Here is a 15,191-nt window from a genome sequence, read left to right as displayed (position 1 = left end):
TTTAGGCCCCCTCCCTATCTCCCTAAGGATACACAGCTCAGCCCCACTGTGTGCAGGGCACAGAGCCCTGTCACGTCTGCTGCCACCATCAAGGGGACTGGGCTTGTGTCCCCCATCCCCTGTGGAAGAGGGGACCAGGTGATGCTACTGGGAGTTGGCTGTGGGGCTCCCCTTGCCTCTCCTGCACCCCAACCTTCTGGTCCTGCACCAGCCCCTTCCCTCTCCGCACCAGAGCAGGGGCGGGAGCAGGGATCCCCCACTGAGGGGGAGCACTAGGTGCAGGGGGGCCTGGCCCTGCCCTCGGTCCCCTCCGTGTGCTCCCTCCCTTGTCACTCGAGCAGAAGAGAAATTTCTAGAGAAATATAATTTTGTATTTTGATGTGAATAAAGTTCTCGTGTCGCGTTCGTGCAGCTGCAGCCAGGTCTGGCCTCTGCCTGTGTGTGTCTGTATAGGGGCATGGGCTCACCTCCCACCCCCTCCCACTCTCCCTCCTTGCAGGAGCAGAGCCTGCACCCCCAAACTGCCACACAAGTGCAGCTGGGATTGAGCCCCGCTCCCAGCCACTGCCTATGGGCAAGGAGCGGGGTAGGACCCTGCAGCCCCCCACCCAGAGACACCCTGCAGCCACCAGCTACTGCAAACAGGTTTATTGACGCTGTTAGCAGAAGGGGGTCGGGAAGGGGGGGGCGGGGGCTGCAGGGAGTAGGGGGCAGAGCTTGGTCCCTGCCCCTCGCTGCCTGCTGCCAGCAACCCATCCCCCTCCCCCAGCAGCCTAATCTACAGTAGCCCCCGCCTCCAGCCCCCTTCCCCCATCACCACCCTCCCCTCCACCTGGCATCTGCCTCTGGGCACCCCTCAGCCGCCAGGTATTGCTTTGCCATAAGCACTATCGCGCCTGCCACATCCCACGGAGCCAGAGGGTGCTGGGGGAAAGGGGGTGGCAGGGGTGGCCGTGCAGGGACAAAGCGGAGTCCTGACTGGGAGAGCCTCCGTGAGCGAGCGCGTGTGCACGGTCCCTGGGTGCAGCAGCCTCAGAACACACCTGGGGAGACAAGCGGAGGGGGGGACACAACAGCACCCGTGAAACCCTCCTCTGTCCCAGGCTGGGGAGAGGCAAGGAGAAAGGTCCCAGGAGGAGGAAAGTCAAGGCAGGACCACGGGCAAGGGCAAGGCTGGGAATGCCTGTGAGCATCACTGAGGGTCACTGAGGGTCACTGCTGCTGCGGGAAGCAGGGGGGGGACACAACAGAGCCCTGCGGGGGAAAGGGAGTGAGCAGGCAGGGTCTTCGGTGGCAGGGATGGAGGAAGAGGGGGTACAGGCAGGAGTGACAGCATCCAGAGGAGAACAGACAGACACAAGGCACCAAGCAGATCCCAGGCACGCACCCCTCTTTGGAAGGAAGGGGGCCTGACCTGGGACCCCTGGCCTGGGCAAGGGCAGGCAGCAACCGGAGAGGCACCATTCGGTCTCTGCCTGTCTGCAGGGCAGGCAAGGAGAGGAGCAGGCAGTGCCCGCAGGCACCCCACACCCCCAGGGCAGAGAGCTGCCCTTCTTACCAGTATACCCCACCAAGGACCCCTCCTCCAGCCAAGATCCCCCCACCCAGGCAGCCCCCCAACACCGAGGTCCCTCCAGCCACCCACCCACCTGAGCAGCAGGCTCGGCAGGGCAGGAGAGACCCCTTCCCTTGCTGGGGGAGGCAGGAGCCGAGGCCCTGGCAGAGAGGCCCCAGCCCCTCTTTCCTCCCCATGGGGGGGACACAGCCCCATCCTCTCGCTCAGAGCAGGGGGCAGTGCCACTGCTTTGCTTTAGGGGCAGGTTCGTGCCCCAATGCATCATGGCTGCCAGCCCCCGGCGGCTCCCGTTCTGCCCGCCCCTGGGGACCACGGGCTCTGCGGGCAGAGGATGGGGTGCTGGGGCTGCTCCCCGGTGCCGGTGGGGTGCCAGGGCCATGCCCACCTGCTCGGTGGTGCCCTGCGGCCTCCATCTCGGAGAGGCTGTAGGCCATGGCCAGCTGCAAGTCCTCGTCCTCGTCCTCGCTGTCCGTGTAGAGGCAGACGGGTGAGGAGCTCGGGGGCCGGTGCGGGGCAGATGGCGGGGGCGAGGGGGGCCGTGGGCTGGGGAAGGCTTGCTGCTCCCGACGGCTCAGCTCCAGCCCCAGCGCCATGTCGTCAGGGACACCTGTGGGGACAGGGGACAGGGGTCACGTCTGCTCCAGCTCCCCAGAGCAGGCATCGGGACCCAGCAACTCCTACCCACCCCACCAATCCTCCATGGTAGAGCCCCAAACCAGGGTGCTCGGCCCGAAATGAAGCCTGTGTGCAGCATCCCCCACCCACCCCAAAGGAGGAGAGGGGTCCCACTGGCACTGCCCCAGTCCCCAACAAGTCGGGGTGCGGTGTCACTTCTCACCATCGATGTGGATCGACTTCAGCTCCCCGTCCTCCTCCACTTCCACCCGCTCCCGCCCGTTCTCGATGATCCTGCAGACCGACAGGTAGAGATGGTCAAGGGCCAGGCAGCCAGAGCATCGCAGTGGCAAGCTGCAGCATCCGTGGACCCAATGAGCAGGGGTCCCCAGGGGTGAAGGGAGCCAGCACTGCCCTCACCTCTTGGTAGTGATGCGCCTGCCATTAACGAAGGTGGTGGAGGTGGAGACAGAGCGGAAGCCCAGCCCTGCGTCGGCTCCGGAGCTGAAGGATGATGCGAAGAAATCTGGAGAAAGGGAGTGACAAGTCGGTGCCAGAGTGGGGGACGCAAGGAAGGCAGGGGACAGACCCTGCCGGGTAGGGGCTGGCAGTATCTCCTACCTGAGGATCCTGGGAAGGGGGAAAAGAAGTGTCCCCCACCGTGGTGCCGTGGACCAGGTCCTCGCAGCTCAGAGAAGGGCAGCATCTCATCTGGAAGGCAGGGAGACTCCTATCACCATCACCCCCATGGCTTGGCAAGCCAGGAGCAGGGCACTGCCATGGGAACCCCCCCAGGGACCAACTATACACCCTGTCCTTAAGCCCAGTGGCTGCCCCAGGGCCAGAGAGGTGCCCCAGAGCTGTGCCTCAGACCCCCAATGCCCCACACGCACCAAAGAAGTCAGCAAAGGGGTCTCGCCCGCCAAAGAACTCCCGGAAGACGTCGTGAGCGCTGCGGAAGGTGAAGGTGAATTCAGGGGCCCCGGCATCAGCTCTGGAGCCCCCTGGTCCTGCTGGAGGGAAAAAGCTGAGTGAAGTGGAGCCCCGGGTGAGAACCCCCAGAAGGGGAGAGCACCCCAGGGGGTGCAGACCCACACCAGGACTTCAGACAGGGATGCACCCAGAGCTGCACTAACCCCCCATGGCCACTCACCTGCCCCCATGAGTCCATCCTTGCCGTAACGGTCATACACATCGCGCTTCTGCTCTGAAAGGAGATGAGAAGGGGCTGTGGGGAGCTGCAAGGCATGGGCAGGATCCCTGAGTCCTTCCTGGGTCAAGGGAAGTGCAGGACAGCAGGGAGCAAGAGGAGGGGGGTGGCACAAGCCCCATCTGGACCCGCACCACTCCCAAACCCAAGCTGAGACACTGGGCGAGGATGTGGAAACCTCAGCCCTGCTGCAGAGATCTCATCCCAGAGGCCAGCACCCCAGCATCTCTCCCAGGATCTGTTTCAGGGGAATGCTTGGGGACGTAACCAATCTGGTGGGACACCGGATGGGTGGTAAACTTGGAGGGACCCACTGGCTGCTGGGGACACCCAGAGATGCCACCTGGGTCAGCCCAGCAGCAGGACAGCCCAGGCTGAGCAGCCCCAAGGGCTGGGGGACACACAGAAGACAGCACCACAGCATCTTACTGTCTGACAGCACTTCATATGCCTCAGCAATCTCCTTGAACCGCTGCTCGGCGTACTCCTTGTTGTCAGGGTTTTTATCTGGGTGCCATTTCAGCGCAGCCTTCCTGTACCTGCACAGACAGGGAACAGTGGGACGCAGCAGCCCTGGGATGATGGTGTGGGCTCCTGCACCAGTGATCCCCCTCCCCCTGTGAGCACACAAATCCGACTCTATGGCAAGGGCACCCCAAGCCCACTTCACCCAACACCCTATAGCCTCAGGCATCAAACAGGAGCTTCCTGGACTCATTCTGCTCCCCAAACAAATATCTGCAGCATGACCCCAGCTGCCCCCAGCAGCGGTTCTGGATGATGCTCACAGGTTTGAGCAGGAGCTTCTGGAGGCTCTGCCTGCCCCCGGGGCTCCCCCCACACTGCCCAGGGCACGGCACGGGACCTGCACACGGGGCCAGTCCCGTGACAGGGTCACGCTGCTCCTCTCCCGGGTAGCTCCTGCCCCCAACGGCAGCGAACCTCACGCCCAAGCCCCCTGCCACCCCCACACACTCCAGCAGAGAGAGAGGATGTCTCCAAACACCAGCGGGACCCACCTCCCACCTCCATCCCCAGCCCCGGGACTGAGAGTGAGGACAAAGGGCCCAAACCCCACCAAGAGATGCCTTTGTGCGGCAGCCAAGCCCGGCCCCGCTCCGGCCTCCGCACAAAGGGAACAAAGGCGAGATTGTCACCTCTGGAGCTGGGCTCTGTCCTCACCGGCCCCGCAGGAAGCCCCCTCCACGCTGGTGGCCGGAGGAAGGGGGGCGGGCGGGGATGGGGGTGTTTCGGGCTGCTCTGCCCAGCGGGCAGGGGCACACCCGGCTCCCACTTACGCCTTCTTGATGTCCTCGGCGGTGGCATTGCGGCTCACCCCCAGAGCTTCGTAGTAATCCACCATGACGTGCGGCTGTCCCGCGGGGTCACTGCGGGGGGGGGGGGGGGGAAAGGCATCATCGGGGGGTCCGCAGGCACAGCCTGCCGGCGCCGGGAGCGACAGGGCACGGGGGGAGGCTGCCCTGCCCACCCCAGAGGTACCATCGAGAATGGCTCAGCACCAACACCCCCCCGGCTCCCCAGCACCCTGCCAGCCCTGCGAGCACCTGGGTGTACACACAGACCCAGCCTGGGACCCCTTGTTGCTGCTGTGCCACCGTCCCACCCGCGTCACCTCAACTTGCCCAAGCAAGAGGACAAGCGGGGGACCCCCGCTCACCCCCCACAGTTTTTCACCCTCCCCCCCCCCACCGGGGGGCTCTGTCCTGGGGCAGGGGAGCGGGGAGGAAGCAGCGGGAGCAGCCCGCTAAGGTGCTTAACCGGCTGGAGAGGATTAAGGGCTCAGCAGAGACCCTCTCCGACCCCGGGCACCCCGGGGCACTTCAGCCACCCTCCCGCTCAGGATCGGGGACGGGAGCGGGATGTCGCCGCTCCAGCAACCCCCGGCCGCGGGGTGCCGGAACCCCGCACCCCCTCCCGTATTCGCCCGTGCTGCCCGGGCGCACCAGCTGACGGGGAGGACGGCGCTGGCACCGGCACCAGTACGGCACTGGGAGCGCGGCGGGGCGGCGCCGCCGGGGACCGCCCTCCCCCCCCCCACCCCCCCCCCCGTCCCGGCTGTAAACACGGCGCTCCCGGGACTGCCCGGCACGGCTGCTGGAAGTTTCCGTGCCACCGCCACCGCCTCCGCCACCGATGCTGGGCAGCCCCGGGCTGCGGCCAGCGGATCTAGGCCATCGGGAGGCGCGGCAGCGGCAGCGGCAGCACGGGAAGGACCGCACCGGACCGGCCCCGCTCCTCCCCCGCGCCCCGCTCCCCCGGTGTACCGCGGCTCCCCGGGGCCCTCGGGCACCTCGCTCCCGCAAGCGCTCTCCCCCCCTCCCCTCCTCCCCCTCCCCCCAATCCGGTGCCCACCTGAATACCGCAGCCGAGCCCTCCCCGCCCGCCCCGGGCCGCCCGCGGCCGGTGTCGCCGCGTCCCCCCCCCCCGCCCGGGACGCCGCGGGGCCGGGAGGCGGGCTCCGCTGGCCAACGAGCGGCGGAAACAGCCAACCGGGAGGCGGCTGCTTCGTGACGTCACGCTCTGGCCTTTCATGCGGGTGGCGTCATAGGGAGGCGTGATGGATGGAGGGAGGGGAGGGGCTTCGGCGCTGCTCGGCCCTTCTCTCGGTCTCCGGCCCTTTCTGCGTCCCCGCAGCCTGGCCGAGAACGGGCCGGGGGCTGCAGCCCCTGCGCCCTGACAACCCCCGGCCCTGCCCTGCGCCGGCCGGGCATCCCCTGGTCATGGCGGCGGGAGGGGGCGCGGGGCCGAGCTGCCTGGGACCCTCCCGTGCGCTGCGGGGGAGCCCGACCCGCAGGGTCTGCTCGCCTCTGGCTGCGCGCTGCGACCCAGCGTTTGGGCTCCGGCTCCGCCCGCTGCCGGCGGCTGGGTGTGTGCCCGGTGGCGGCACCGGCAAGGGGGGCACTGACCTCGCTCGCTGGCCCCCGTGGTGCAGCAAGGGTTGGGGGCACGCCGGGGCACGGCCGCAGCCCCCGGGCTCCGCTCGCCCCTGGCCTCACGCCGAGTCAGCTGCCCGGCCGATCCCTGCCGGAAAGGCCGGCGGGAGGGACGGAGGGAGCGGGCAGCGGGAGGGGACAGCCGGGGTGACTCAGCGCTTTGCCCGGGCCGTCCTGGCGCGGGGGGGGAGGGGGGATGAAGGGGTGCAGCCTGCCGGGCTGGCGGGCGCAGGTCCCTGCCAGGAGCCTGGGGCTGCCTGGCACCGCCGGGACTGCGCCAGCCCCGCGCCCTCCGCGGCCCCGCTCCGGCAGAGAGGAGGCGGGAGCAGTCAGCCAGCCGGCCCGGGCGCCCCGGGCCCCGGGGCTCAGGGAACGGCCGCACGCCGGCAGCTTTGCTGCGGGCTTTCCCTCTGCACGGCCGCTGCCTGGGCAGCACCCCCTCAGGGGGCTGCTCTCGCCCGTCCTCGGGGGCACGGGCAGGCTCGAGGCCGCTCACCTGCATCCGTGAGCCTGGCCCAGCCGCAGGAATGGTACTGGTTCCTCTTGCTGTCTGAGTGGGAGAAGGAGGGAGCTGCTTGGTCCCTCTGCAGAGCCAGAGCCGTTTGGACCCCCTGCTACCTCTGCACTGCAGTGGGATATCCTCCTCGCTTCCTGGAAATCCCTAGCTGGGAAGCCTGGCAACCCCCCCTCCCTGCTGCTTTACCCAGCAGGCTGAGGAGACCCGGGCAGGGAGACAGGCTGTTCCCAGCACTCCTCAGGGACCAGTTTCAGTACTACAGCCATTTCCATGAAAAGCCGTCCTCCGGGATGAGCACTGGGATGGCTGAAATGCCAAGAGCATCTCCTGTGCCAGGAGCAACTCCTCTCCAAGGGACGTGAGACCCACTGCCTGCCATCAAACTGCACTTGATGGACTCCTTGAGTGACTCCTTAGAGTATTCCCTGTTGTTGGGGATTTTTTTTACTGGATACCACTGCAGCACTGCCTTCCCGTGCCTGCCTGTCCAGGAGCGGGCTCCCCGGAGTGACGGCCCCTGGCCCGGGTGCCCTCACTGGCTGCCAGGGGTTCTGGTTTGCCCAATCTGCTCAGCGATGGGTGCAGGATTGGCCCCGGCCAGGCTGTCGTGGGCACTAGATGGAGCCACAGGCTGCTTCTCGGGGACCCCATCCTGCTGGCTGGGGAGCGAAGAAGATGCCAGCAAGACCCAGCCGTGTCTCAGCACCTTGCTTTCCTTTCCTGGGCTTTTGCAGCTGGTGTGAGGACAAAGAGGCCCCAGAGCTGCCAGGTCTCAACCTCGGACAGGGAGACTTCCATGCTGGGAAAGGAGAGGAACCTGCATGCTGGCTGGAGCTCTGGGGTCAGGGGAACGCATCACTGCTGCCTTCATGGCATGTGTGTCCCTCACCCATGAGAACAGAATAGGCATTGAGAAGGACATGCACCTCCCTAATGCCCTTAGGGGAGGCGGTGGCTTGTCACGGTGCTGGTAGAAGAGAGGACGCTGTGCCAGCTGCACCTGGCTCCAGAGCTGCCACAGTCCCTCCCCCGCACAAACCAGCCACCTCACAGCAGGCAGAGAGACAGCCCATCACCTACCAATGCCTCACACATGCTTCCAGCCACAGCAATCCTGCCCTTTCCTCCCTGTCCTTTCCTCCTAGGATTGTCCAAAGTCCTGGTGCATGTGCCTGCCAGCCTGGCTCACACCAGCTTCGAACCCAGTGCAGGTATCTCAACTGTATCTCAGTGATCTCTGATTTATTTACAAATTCTGGGGGCTGCAGTGTTGCAACCCTGATTTTAGCTTTCCAGGGTCACACAGATGCTCACAAGACACTCCCAAGGCTTTCTGAGGAAAGAGCTTTTGGGTGAGCCAAGCAGGACCCCAAAGGCCCAATGCTTTTTTGTCTTGGTTACCTCATCTCCTAGGAAGCCAGCTGAATTGCATCACGAACTCATGCTGTGTTATTATGCAAACCACATATTAAATGATACTTTTTTTTTTCCAGTGCTGAGCAACATTCCAGCTTCTGATTTCCTCAGGAGAACACAAACTCCTTCGCAGCCTCCGCAGAACTGGCAATGGCACACTGCAAAGTCATATTCTTGGTGATTCTTGAGCTGTGGAGTGATGTGCTCAGGGACTCATGTGCCCACTGCTCCCCTCCTTGCACCCAGCCACCTCCTCTCCCATTCTCCCCACACCCCAAGGAAGGTCCTTGCCCTGGGCCAGATGTGTGGAGATGCAGAAAGGAGGGAGTGGGAGCTGGTGCTGGTGGGATGGGGTGAAAAGTGGTTGAGCAGAGCGAGACAGGCTTCTGGGTGCCATTTCCATGTCACCTTCCTCTGCCCGCCCGCTCCCTGGAAGACACCAGCAGCAGCTGTGGCCATGCTCCCCATCTCTGGGCACGAACACTGGCTTGGTGCATCCCCCTGAAAAGGGGGCAGCAGAGGGTTTGCTCACCCCTGGAAAAGCTATTTCAGGGCGGGGGCCCCCCAAGTGCAGAGGGCTGATGGCATCAGGGTCATCGCTGGAGAGGGACATGCATTTTAAAAACCCATATTCCTTCTTTTCCTTTCATCCTCACCTGAACCACCCTGCTCAGCTCCCCTGGCTTCCCTGCACAGCCAACGTCTCCACACCCTCGTGTTTCTGATGCTCCTCGTGTTTGTCTCGGTGGCCCTGCTGTCAGCCACCTGCCCATCTCTTTCCTGATCCTTTCTGCTCTCATCCCAGCTGCCTTTTCCAGAATTGCACCTCCAAGGAGCCAGGAGGGGTCCCCAGGGAGGCGAAGTCATCTGGGTGCTTTTAGGAGAAGTCAGGGTAGCAGGGCTGACTTTCACCCAAGCAGGGCGGTGACTCTGGGTGGGATTTGGTGATGTGACAGACACGGGCTGTGCAGCCCAGGCACCGCCCACGGGAGTGCTCGCCTGGGCTGGCTCAGGGGCTGCGGCCCCAGCCAAAACTGAGGTGCTTGCAGATTTTGAATCAACAGAGTCAGAAGCTGGTGGAGGTGGCAGAAGCTCATGACTAAACGGGTTACCCATGACGAGCACATGCACGGGCCCAGGGAGCAGCTGAGCTTCACAGCAGTGTAGGGTTTTAGCCCTTGTCCCTGGCACGTGATTGGGAACGGGATGGGCTGCAGAGCCTGGGTAGTCCCGTGGTGCAGGGGAGCTGGGCATCCCACGCCCACCCACCACTGAGGCTGGGGGCTGCATGGTCCAGACCTGACTCCAAGGGAAAGGAGATGAGGGACAACGCAAGGGATGAAACCACACACCCCCTCCCAGTGCTGGGCAGCCCTTCAGCCACGGAGAGGAGCAGGAGCTGTGGCTGGGAGAAGAGGAAGGGACTCTGCTGTGAAGCAAAACCCAGCTTCATGCATGCACACCAATATGCTCGTGCCCATGTTCTCCCAAGCACTGAGACCCTCGTGTCTGGCTGGCTTGCCCAGGATTTCCTGCAGTGCCTGGTAGGATGGGGGTCACTGTCTGGCCAGTCCTCACCATGTCCTCCAGCTACCTGCCCAAGGGCTGCCCATCACCTTCATGTTGCCCACGGCCTGGCTCAAAGTCGAAAACAAGCCAGGCAGGGTGAAGTACAAAAGGAAAAGGGGCAAATAATAGATTTGTGTTAGAAGAAAACAATGAAAAGCACAAAAGGATGCCTGGGAGCTGAGCAGCCTTCTGCTGTTCCCCGTAGCTGTGGGTGCCTGAATACCAGAGCAGCACTGCGGGTGCAATGGAGAAGGCTGTGATTTGGATGCCATCAGTAACAAACCAGTGCATGAAGCATCACCTGCTCAAATCGGCATTTCCAATTTGTCAGCCCTACACAGGGTACTGACAGACCTAACTGAGGGTCTTGCCGAGCTTCTGGTGGTAATTTTAACCGAGCCAGGGAAACTGGGGTAATTCCAGAGGACTGAAGGACAGAAATCACTCTGGTTGTTAAGAAAATAAACCAGCTGACCCAGAAAACTCCAGATTACTGATAATGCCATAAAAAAAAAACCCCTAGAAGAATTATTTTTAATTCTATCAGCAGAGAATTAAAGACTGCAAAATGCATTTAGTACTGATCAGCCTTGTCTCAGGGAAGGCAGGTATTGTTATGCAAACCTGTCGTCACCGTGCAGCACGATTACATGATTACACGTCTGGCTGATTCAGATCAGCACCGCTGGCATGGCATCCTCACTTGGAAGCTGGCAGGAGATAACGATAGCAGCATTTGCACACATCATGATATCGCTGCAGAGAGGGATAGAGTAATCTGTTTTCCATGTCTGTGTGTCACGGTTTAACTTGTCCGGCAGCTAAAACAACCCCACAGCCATTTGCTCACTTTCCCCTCCGGCCCCCGCACTGGGAGGGGGAGAGAATCAAATAGGGGAAATAAAACTTGTGGGTTGGGATAGGGACAGTTTACTCAGACAGAAAGGGTAGAGGATGATGATGATAAAAACAATCAATACCAACAACAAGTGATGCACATCTCACCACCTGAAGGCAATGCTCAGGCAGTTCCAGAGCTGCGATCCCACCTCCCAGCTCTCTTCCCCAGTTACAGCCAAAGCAGTATGGAATATCCCTTTGGCCAGCCTGGGTCAGCCATCCTGGCTGTGTCCCCTCCTGACTTATCCACTCCCAGCCTACTCACTGGTAGGGTGAGAAAAAGCCTTCACTCTCTATAAACACCGCTCAACCACAATGTAAACATCCCTGTGTTATCAGCACCGTTTCCAGCACAGATCCAAACCACAGCCCCACACAAGCTGCTATGAAGAGAACTGTTCCTGCCCCAGCCGAAAACCAGCACGTGGTGGAAGAAGGAGGCTCACAGTATTTATCTTGGGACACCAAGCCTTCCTGTTTATGTTCCAGCATCGCTAAGGACACAGCAGATGCACAGGCAGCAAAGGCAGTGTGCTCACTAGCCAGGAGCCATACTGCCCAGGGTCTTCACAGTGCAGATCCCCACGGGTGGGTGCAAAGCCCACTCTTATAGGAAATGCTTACTAGGAAAAACTTGGGGTAGTGCTAAGTTTGGTGGGGTGGTAGCTAGGGAAGGAGGCAACTAAGGATTTGGAATGGTTTAGAAGTGCCTGGTTAAAAGGCCACGTTGCAGCAAAATTTGCCTCAATGCAGCAAGATTTGCTTCAACACAGTGAAGTGCCAAGTGATTCCTGTGGGGACCTGGAGGAAAGAGCAGTCTTGTCACTTACTGACCTGCACATCTACCTCAAGCCTCATCAGCAGTAATCAGGGATTCATTTCAAGGCTGCTGATTAAAGCACTGAGGCTGGCAGGGATCCCTGCAGAAGCCCAGCAGCTCTTTGCTGAGGAGTCACTGTCACCAACCAGCACCGGGGTGCCCAAGCCAGGGCTATGTCCCTGCTGTTCCCCTGGGCAGACCCGTCATCTCAAGGATTAACCCAGGCTTGTGTGGTGAGGTGGGTTTTCCACGGTGAATTGATGCCTGTTGGGGATGCAGAGGGTCCCCCAACACGTGTGGGAGCCCTTGCTGTGCCTGGCTCTCACCAGGCTCTGTGTCCTCCTGCCTGGGAGGTGGTAAAGCCCTTCTGGCTGAGTCTGATTCAGGTCTATTAACCAGCAGCATGACAGCCATGACACCACGGGGAAGGGCACAACAGCTCTGGTGTGCACAGGGCTTGTCCAAATGAGAAGGGACACAGCAGGCAAGGGAGCTCAGGGCATGCTGGGAGCACAGCCCTGGTCTCACACGCTGCACTCTCTCCACATGCAAACAGCTCTGAGCAGGAACACCCTGGGAGCCCCTGCCCAGTGGTGTTATTACACACATCTTTATCTCCTCAACCCTTCCCCTCTGACACCCACCAGCGCTTTGGCCAGCCCCCAGCACATCCTTTCTGCTTTTAACGACTCTACATCAGTCCCCAGGACTCTGGGCTAGTTTCTCCATGCCCAGCTCCACTTTCATTGTGTCCTTAGGCATGCCAAGCTCTTTGCATTATAAACAAACTACTTCAACTAGCAATCCCCCACCCTGGCACACATCTGTCCAGCCAACAGAGCTCAACAGCTCCCCAAAGACCAGGGCAGAGAAGAGCTGTTGGCAAGATGCTCCTGTGCCAGGAATTGCTTCCCCAGACAGTGGACTTGCCCTCCTGGCCGTGGTTTATCCACCTCTGAGGAGTGGGCTCATCTGCAAAGCTGCCCAGCATGGGTCTCCCATGTCACCTCCACTGTCCAGAGGCTGGGGGCTCAGCCACAGCCCCCCCCCCCCCCACCCCCCACCCCGGCAAGGCATGTGCTGCTGGGAGCTGGGGAAGCAATTGCTGCCTCTTACCCCATCACTGCCAGCTCACACAAACACCCTGTGCAGCGTTGCAACAGAGCTGACCACAGATTTGTTGCAACCCCTGAGAACCAGTAAGGCAGGAAGACCTAAAAGGGTTGGGGACGGAAAATGAGTCATCAGCATGACTGCAGTCCTGCCTCGAGCTGGCAGAGCCCCGCTGGCCTGACAGGGTAACCAGTGTCCCTCCAGGAGCTCTGCCATCACCCAGCCACACAGAACTCACTGCGTGTCTGTTCCCAGCTATTCCCACGCTGCTTCTGCCACCGCAGCTCCGAGAGCTGCTGGAAGAGAGGAGGAGTGGCTCTGGCTCCTCCACTACTCCCCCAGAGCTGCACAACAACATCCCCTGTGAGCACAGGGGCAGCTCACTGGGTTCAGCCCAGCCATGGCCTGCCTGGAGGCAGCTCATCATAGAATCACTGAATCACAGACTGGTTTGGATTGGAGGAGATCTTAAAGGTCACCAAGTTCCAACCCCCCTGCCATGGGCAGGGACACGTATGCTGCTCAAGGCCCCATCCAGCCTGGCCCTGAACACCTCCAGGGAGCGGGCAGCCACCACTTCCCTGGGCAACCTGTGCCAGGGCCTCACCATGGCAAACCAGGCATGCCCAGAGCCCTGCGATTAGCTGCAGTTTTATTTGGCTCAGTGGGTGTGTAGCTGCTTTTCCCAGGACCTGAGGAAAGGTGGATGACACTCAAGACAGGGAGGCTGGCTCTGAGCCAGGGAAGCTTCTCACCCAGGGCTGCTGTGCCTGAGAAAGAGCTTGTCCCAACTCGTCTGTCGGTGCCTTGAGCCTTGCAGGTTGGGGCTCGGCATGTGCGTGGGGCTGCCTGCGTCCCTGGGAGTGCCTCCCTGCTCCTGCCACTGCCCGGTGATTCAGGGCTCAGGACTGTGGTGAGGTCTGGAATTAGCTTTATTGTTCCTGTAACAGGCTCGGGGCAATGCAGTGGGCGTTGCACAGTTGACTTCATTTTCTCTGAACCAGCAATTATGCTGTTGTTGCCCAGCTCCAGCAGAGAGGACTCCTGTTAGACCACTGCCGTGCTCCACATCCCATCAGGAAATGCCACACTTCTGAAACACTTCCACTGATGAAGATCCCTTGACCCTGAGACAATCATACTTCGTTACCTTAAGTCCTAAACTGCCATCTTTTTGCCCCAAGTGTACAGAAGAGTTCATTCCCTTCCTATCTGCATGTGTCTTAAATGTAGTTTAAGAGCTTCACTGAGTCTCTGCTTCTAGATAGACAGTCCCCATCCTTTCGGCCTTTCATGGCAGCCCATGGCACCTAAAGCCTTCTGGTCACCCTTGTTTCTTGTCTCTGGATCATCTCCATCTACTCTGAAGCCAGGATGAGACACCAGGAGGGCCCTTCTGACCTCAACAAGGCTCGTGTATCCTAAGGAGTGGCGAAGGGATCACCTCCTGACCATCTCTGTGCTGTGCTAGAACATTTCAGGATGGCAAAACACGTCCCAAATGCTAGAACTGCACCAGCAATCAGATACACGATGCTGGGTCATCATCAGGAGCGAGCTGTGCTTCCAGGACTCTGCACAGTGGCTCGCTGGGATGCTTCTGGAGCCGTTAGCATCACACGGGACTTGCTTGAACTCAAAACATGTGCAATATGCTGTCAAGCCCCATGCTTTCAGCAGGCTTATCAGTTCCACCAGCCAATGTTGTCAGCCCCATGTTAGGGCAGAGCTTTGAGAACATTGTCATCACAGCTCACCCTGCAGCGGAGCATCCTTTGATCTCTGGGCTTGTCAGCCCAGGTGCTGGGTTTGCTGCCCAAGTCCTTAGCCAAGCAGGAGGCAGTGGGGCCAAGTGGGGCTCTGGAAGCTGTGCAAGAGAGCTGCAAGAGCTCCCTCCTTGCTGCTGGGATCAGGGAATTGCTGTATGATGCAGTGCAGCCAGTGCCAGAGAGCAAACAGGGCACTGCCAGGCTGCAGGGCTATCCCAGTGCCTGCGCCTCCCCACTGAACCACGCTGCACGGATTATGGGCAGAGCAACTGCATGAGGATGGAGTGAGTAAGCAGGGCAGGCACAGATGGGCAGGCACGGATGCAACCTCCTGGCTGGGGTTAAAGATGAGGACAGGAACCCTGTTCCTGAAGCACCCCTCATCATCTGGTGCTTGCCCCGTTACCCCCCCAAGCTAGGCTTACAGTGGAGGGCTTCCTCCCCAAACTGGGCTTCCTCCCTGAACACACAGCTGTGGTCTCTCGTACCTTCCCAAGGCAGCTGGTGTCCTCAGAGTGCCCTGTCGTGCTGCTCTGCCTGGGACAGCCTGGGTGGAGCTGAGGTCTGAAAAGTGGGAACAAAAGTTTGGGGTTTCCGCAGCCAAGGGAGTGGGCAGCTGGGGTGTGGATGGGGTGTACCAGGCTGGGCTCCAAACAGGTCCTCTCCTCCCTGGTTTCAGTTCTGGGTGCGTTTAGGTGTGGCAGACTAACACAGCTGTTTGAGAGGGGTTGT

At 61.1% G+C, this 15,191-nt stretch overlaps 1 protein-coding gene across 5 annotated transcripts; it reads right to left on the bottom strand.

Annotated features, from left to right (window-relative positions):
- Positions 1-633: 633 nt before the first annotated feature.
- Positions 634-6,952, bottom strand: DNAJB2 (DnaJ heat shock protein family (Hsp40) member B2). Of its 5 annotated transcripts, XM_084265428.1 has the most exons (10): positions 5,775-5,812; positions 4,700-4,789; positions 3,831-3,940; positions 3,345-3,398; positions 3,085-3,204; positions 2,813-2,902; positions 2,612-2,717; positions 2,415-2,485; positions 1,962-2,183; positions 634-1,043 (listed from the first exon to the last, which is right to left on the bottom strand). In XM_084265428.1, exons 2-10 carry the CDS (start codon positions 4,762-4,764, stop codon positions 1,033-1,035), a joined length of 849 nt encoding a protein of 282 aa, XP_084121554.1. In that variant the 5' UTR covers positions 4,765-4,789; positions 5,775-5,812; the 3' UTR covers positions 634-1,032. The 5 variants fall into 5 exon arrangements, with proteins under 5 accessions (XP_084121554.1, XP_084121552.1, XP_084121551.1 ...); XM_084265426.1 differs by lacking the exons at positions 634-1,043; positions 5,775-5,812 and adding an exon at positions 6,852-6,952 and having other exon boundaries at positions 1,676-2,183; XM_084265425.1 differs by lacking the exons at positions 634-1,043; positions 5,775-5,812 and adding an exon at positions 6,329-6,435 and having other exon boundaries at positions 1,676-2,183.
- Between the last annotated feature and the right edge of the window lie 8,239 nt (positions 6,953-15,191).

Source organism: Gallinula chloropus, assembly GCF_964237585.1.
Source record: "Gallinula chloropus genome assembly, chromosome: 5".
Taxonomy (NCBI): Eukaryota; Metazoa; Chordata; class Aves; order Gruiformes; family Rallidae; genus Gallinula; species Gallinula chloropus.
The sequence above is the reverse complement of the archived record's forward strand: the minus strand, read 5'-3'. Positions and strand labels throughout refer to the sequence as shown.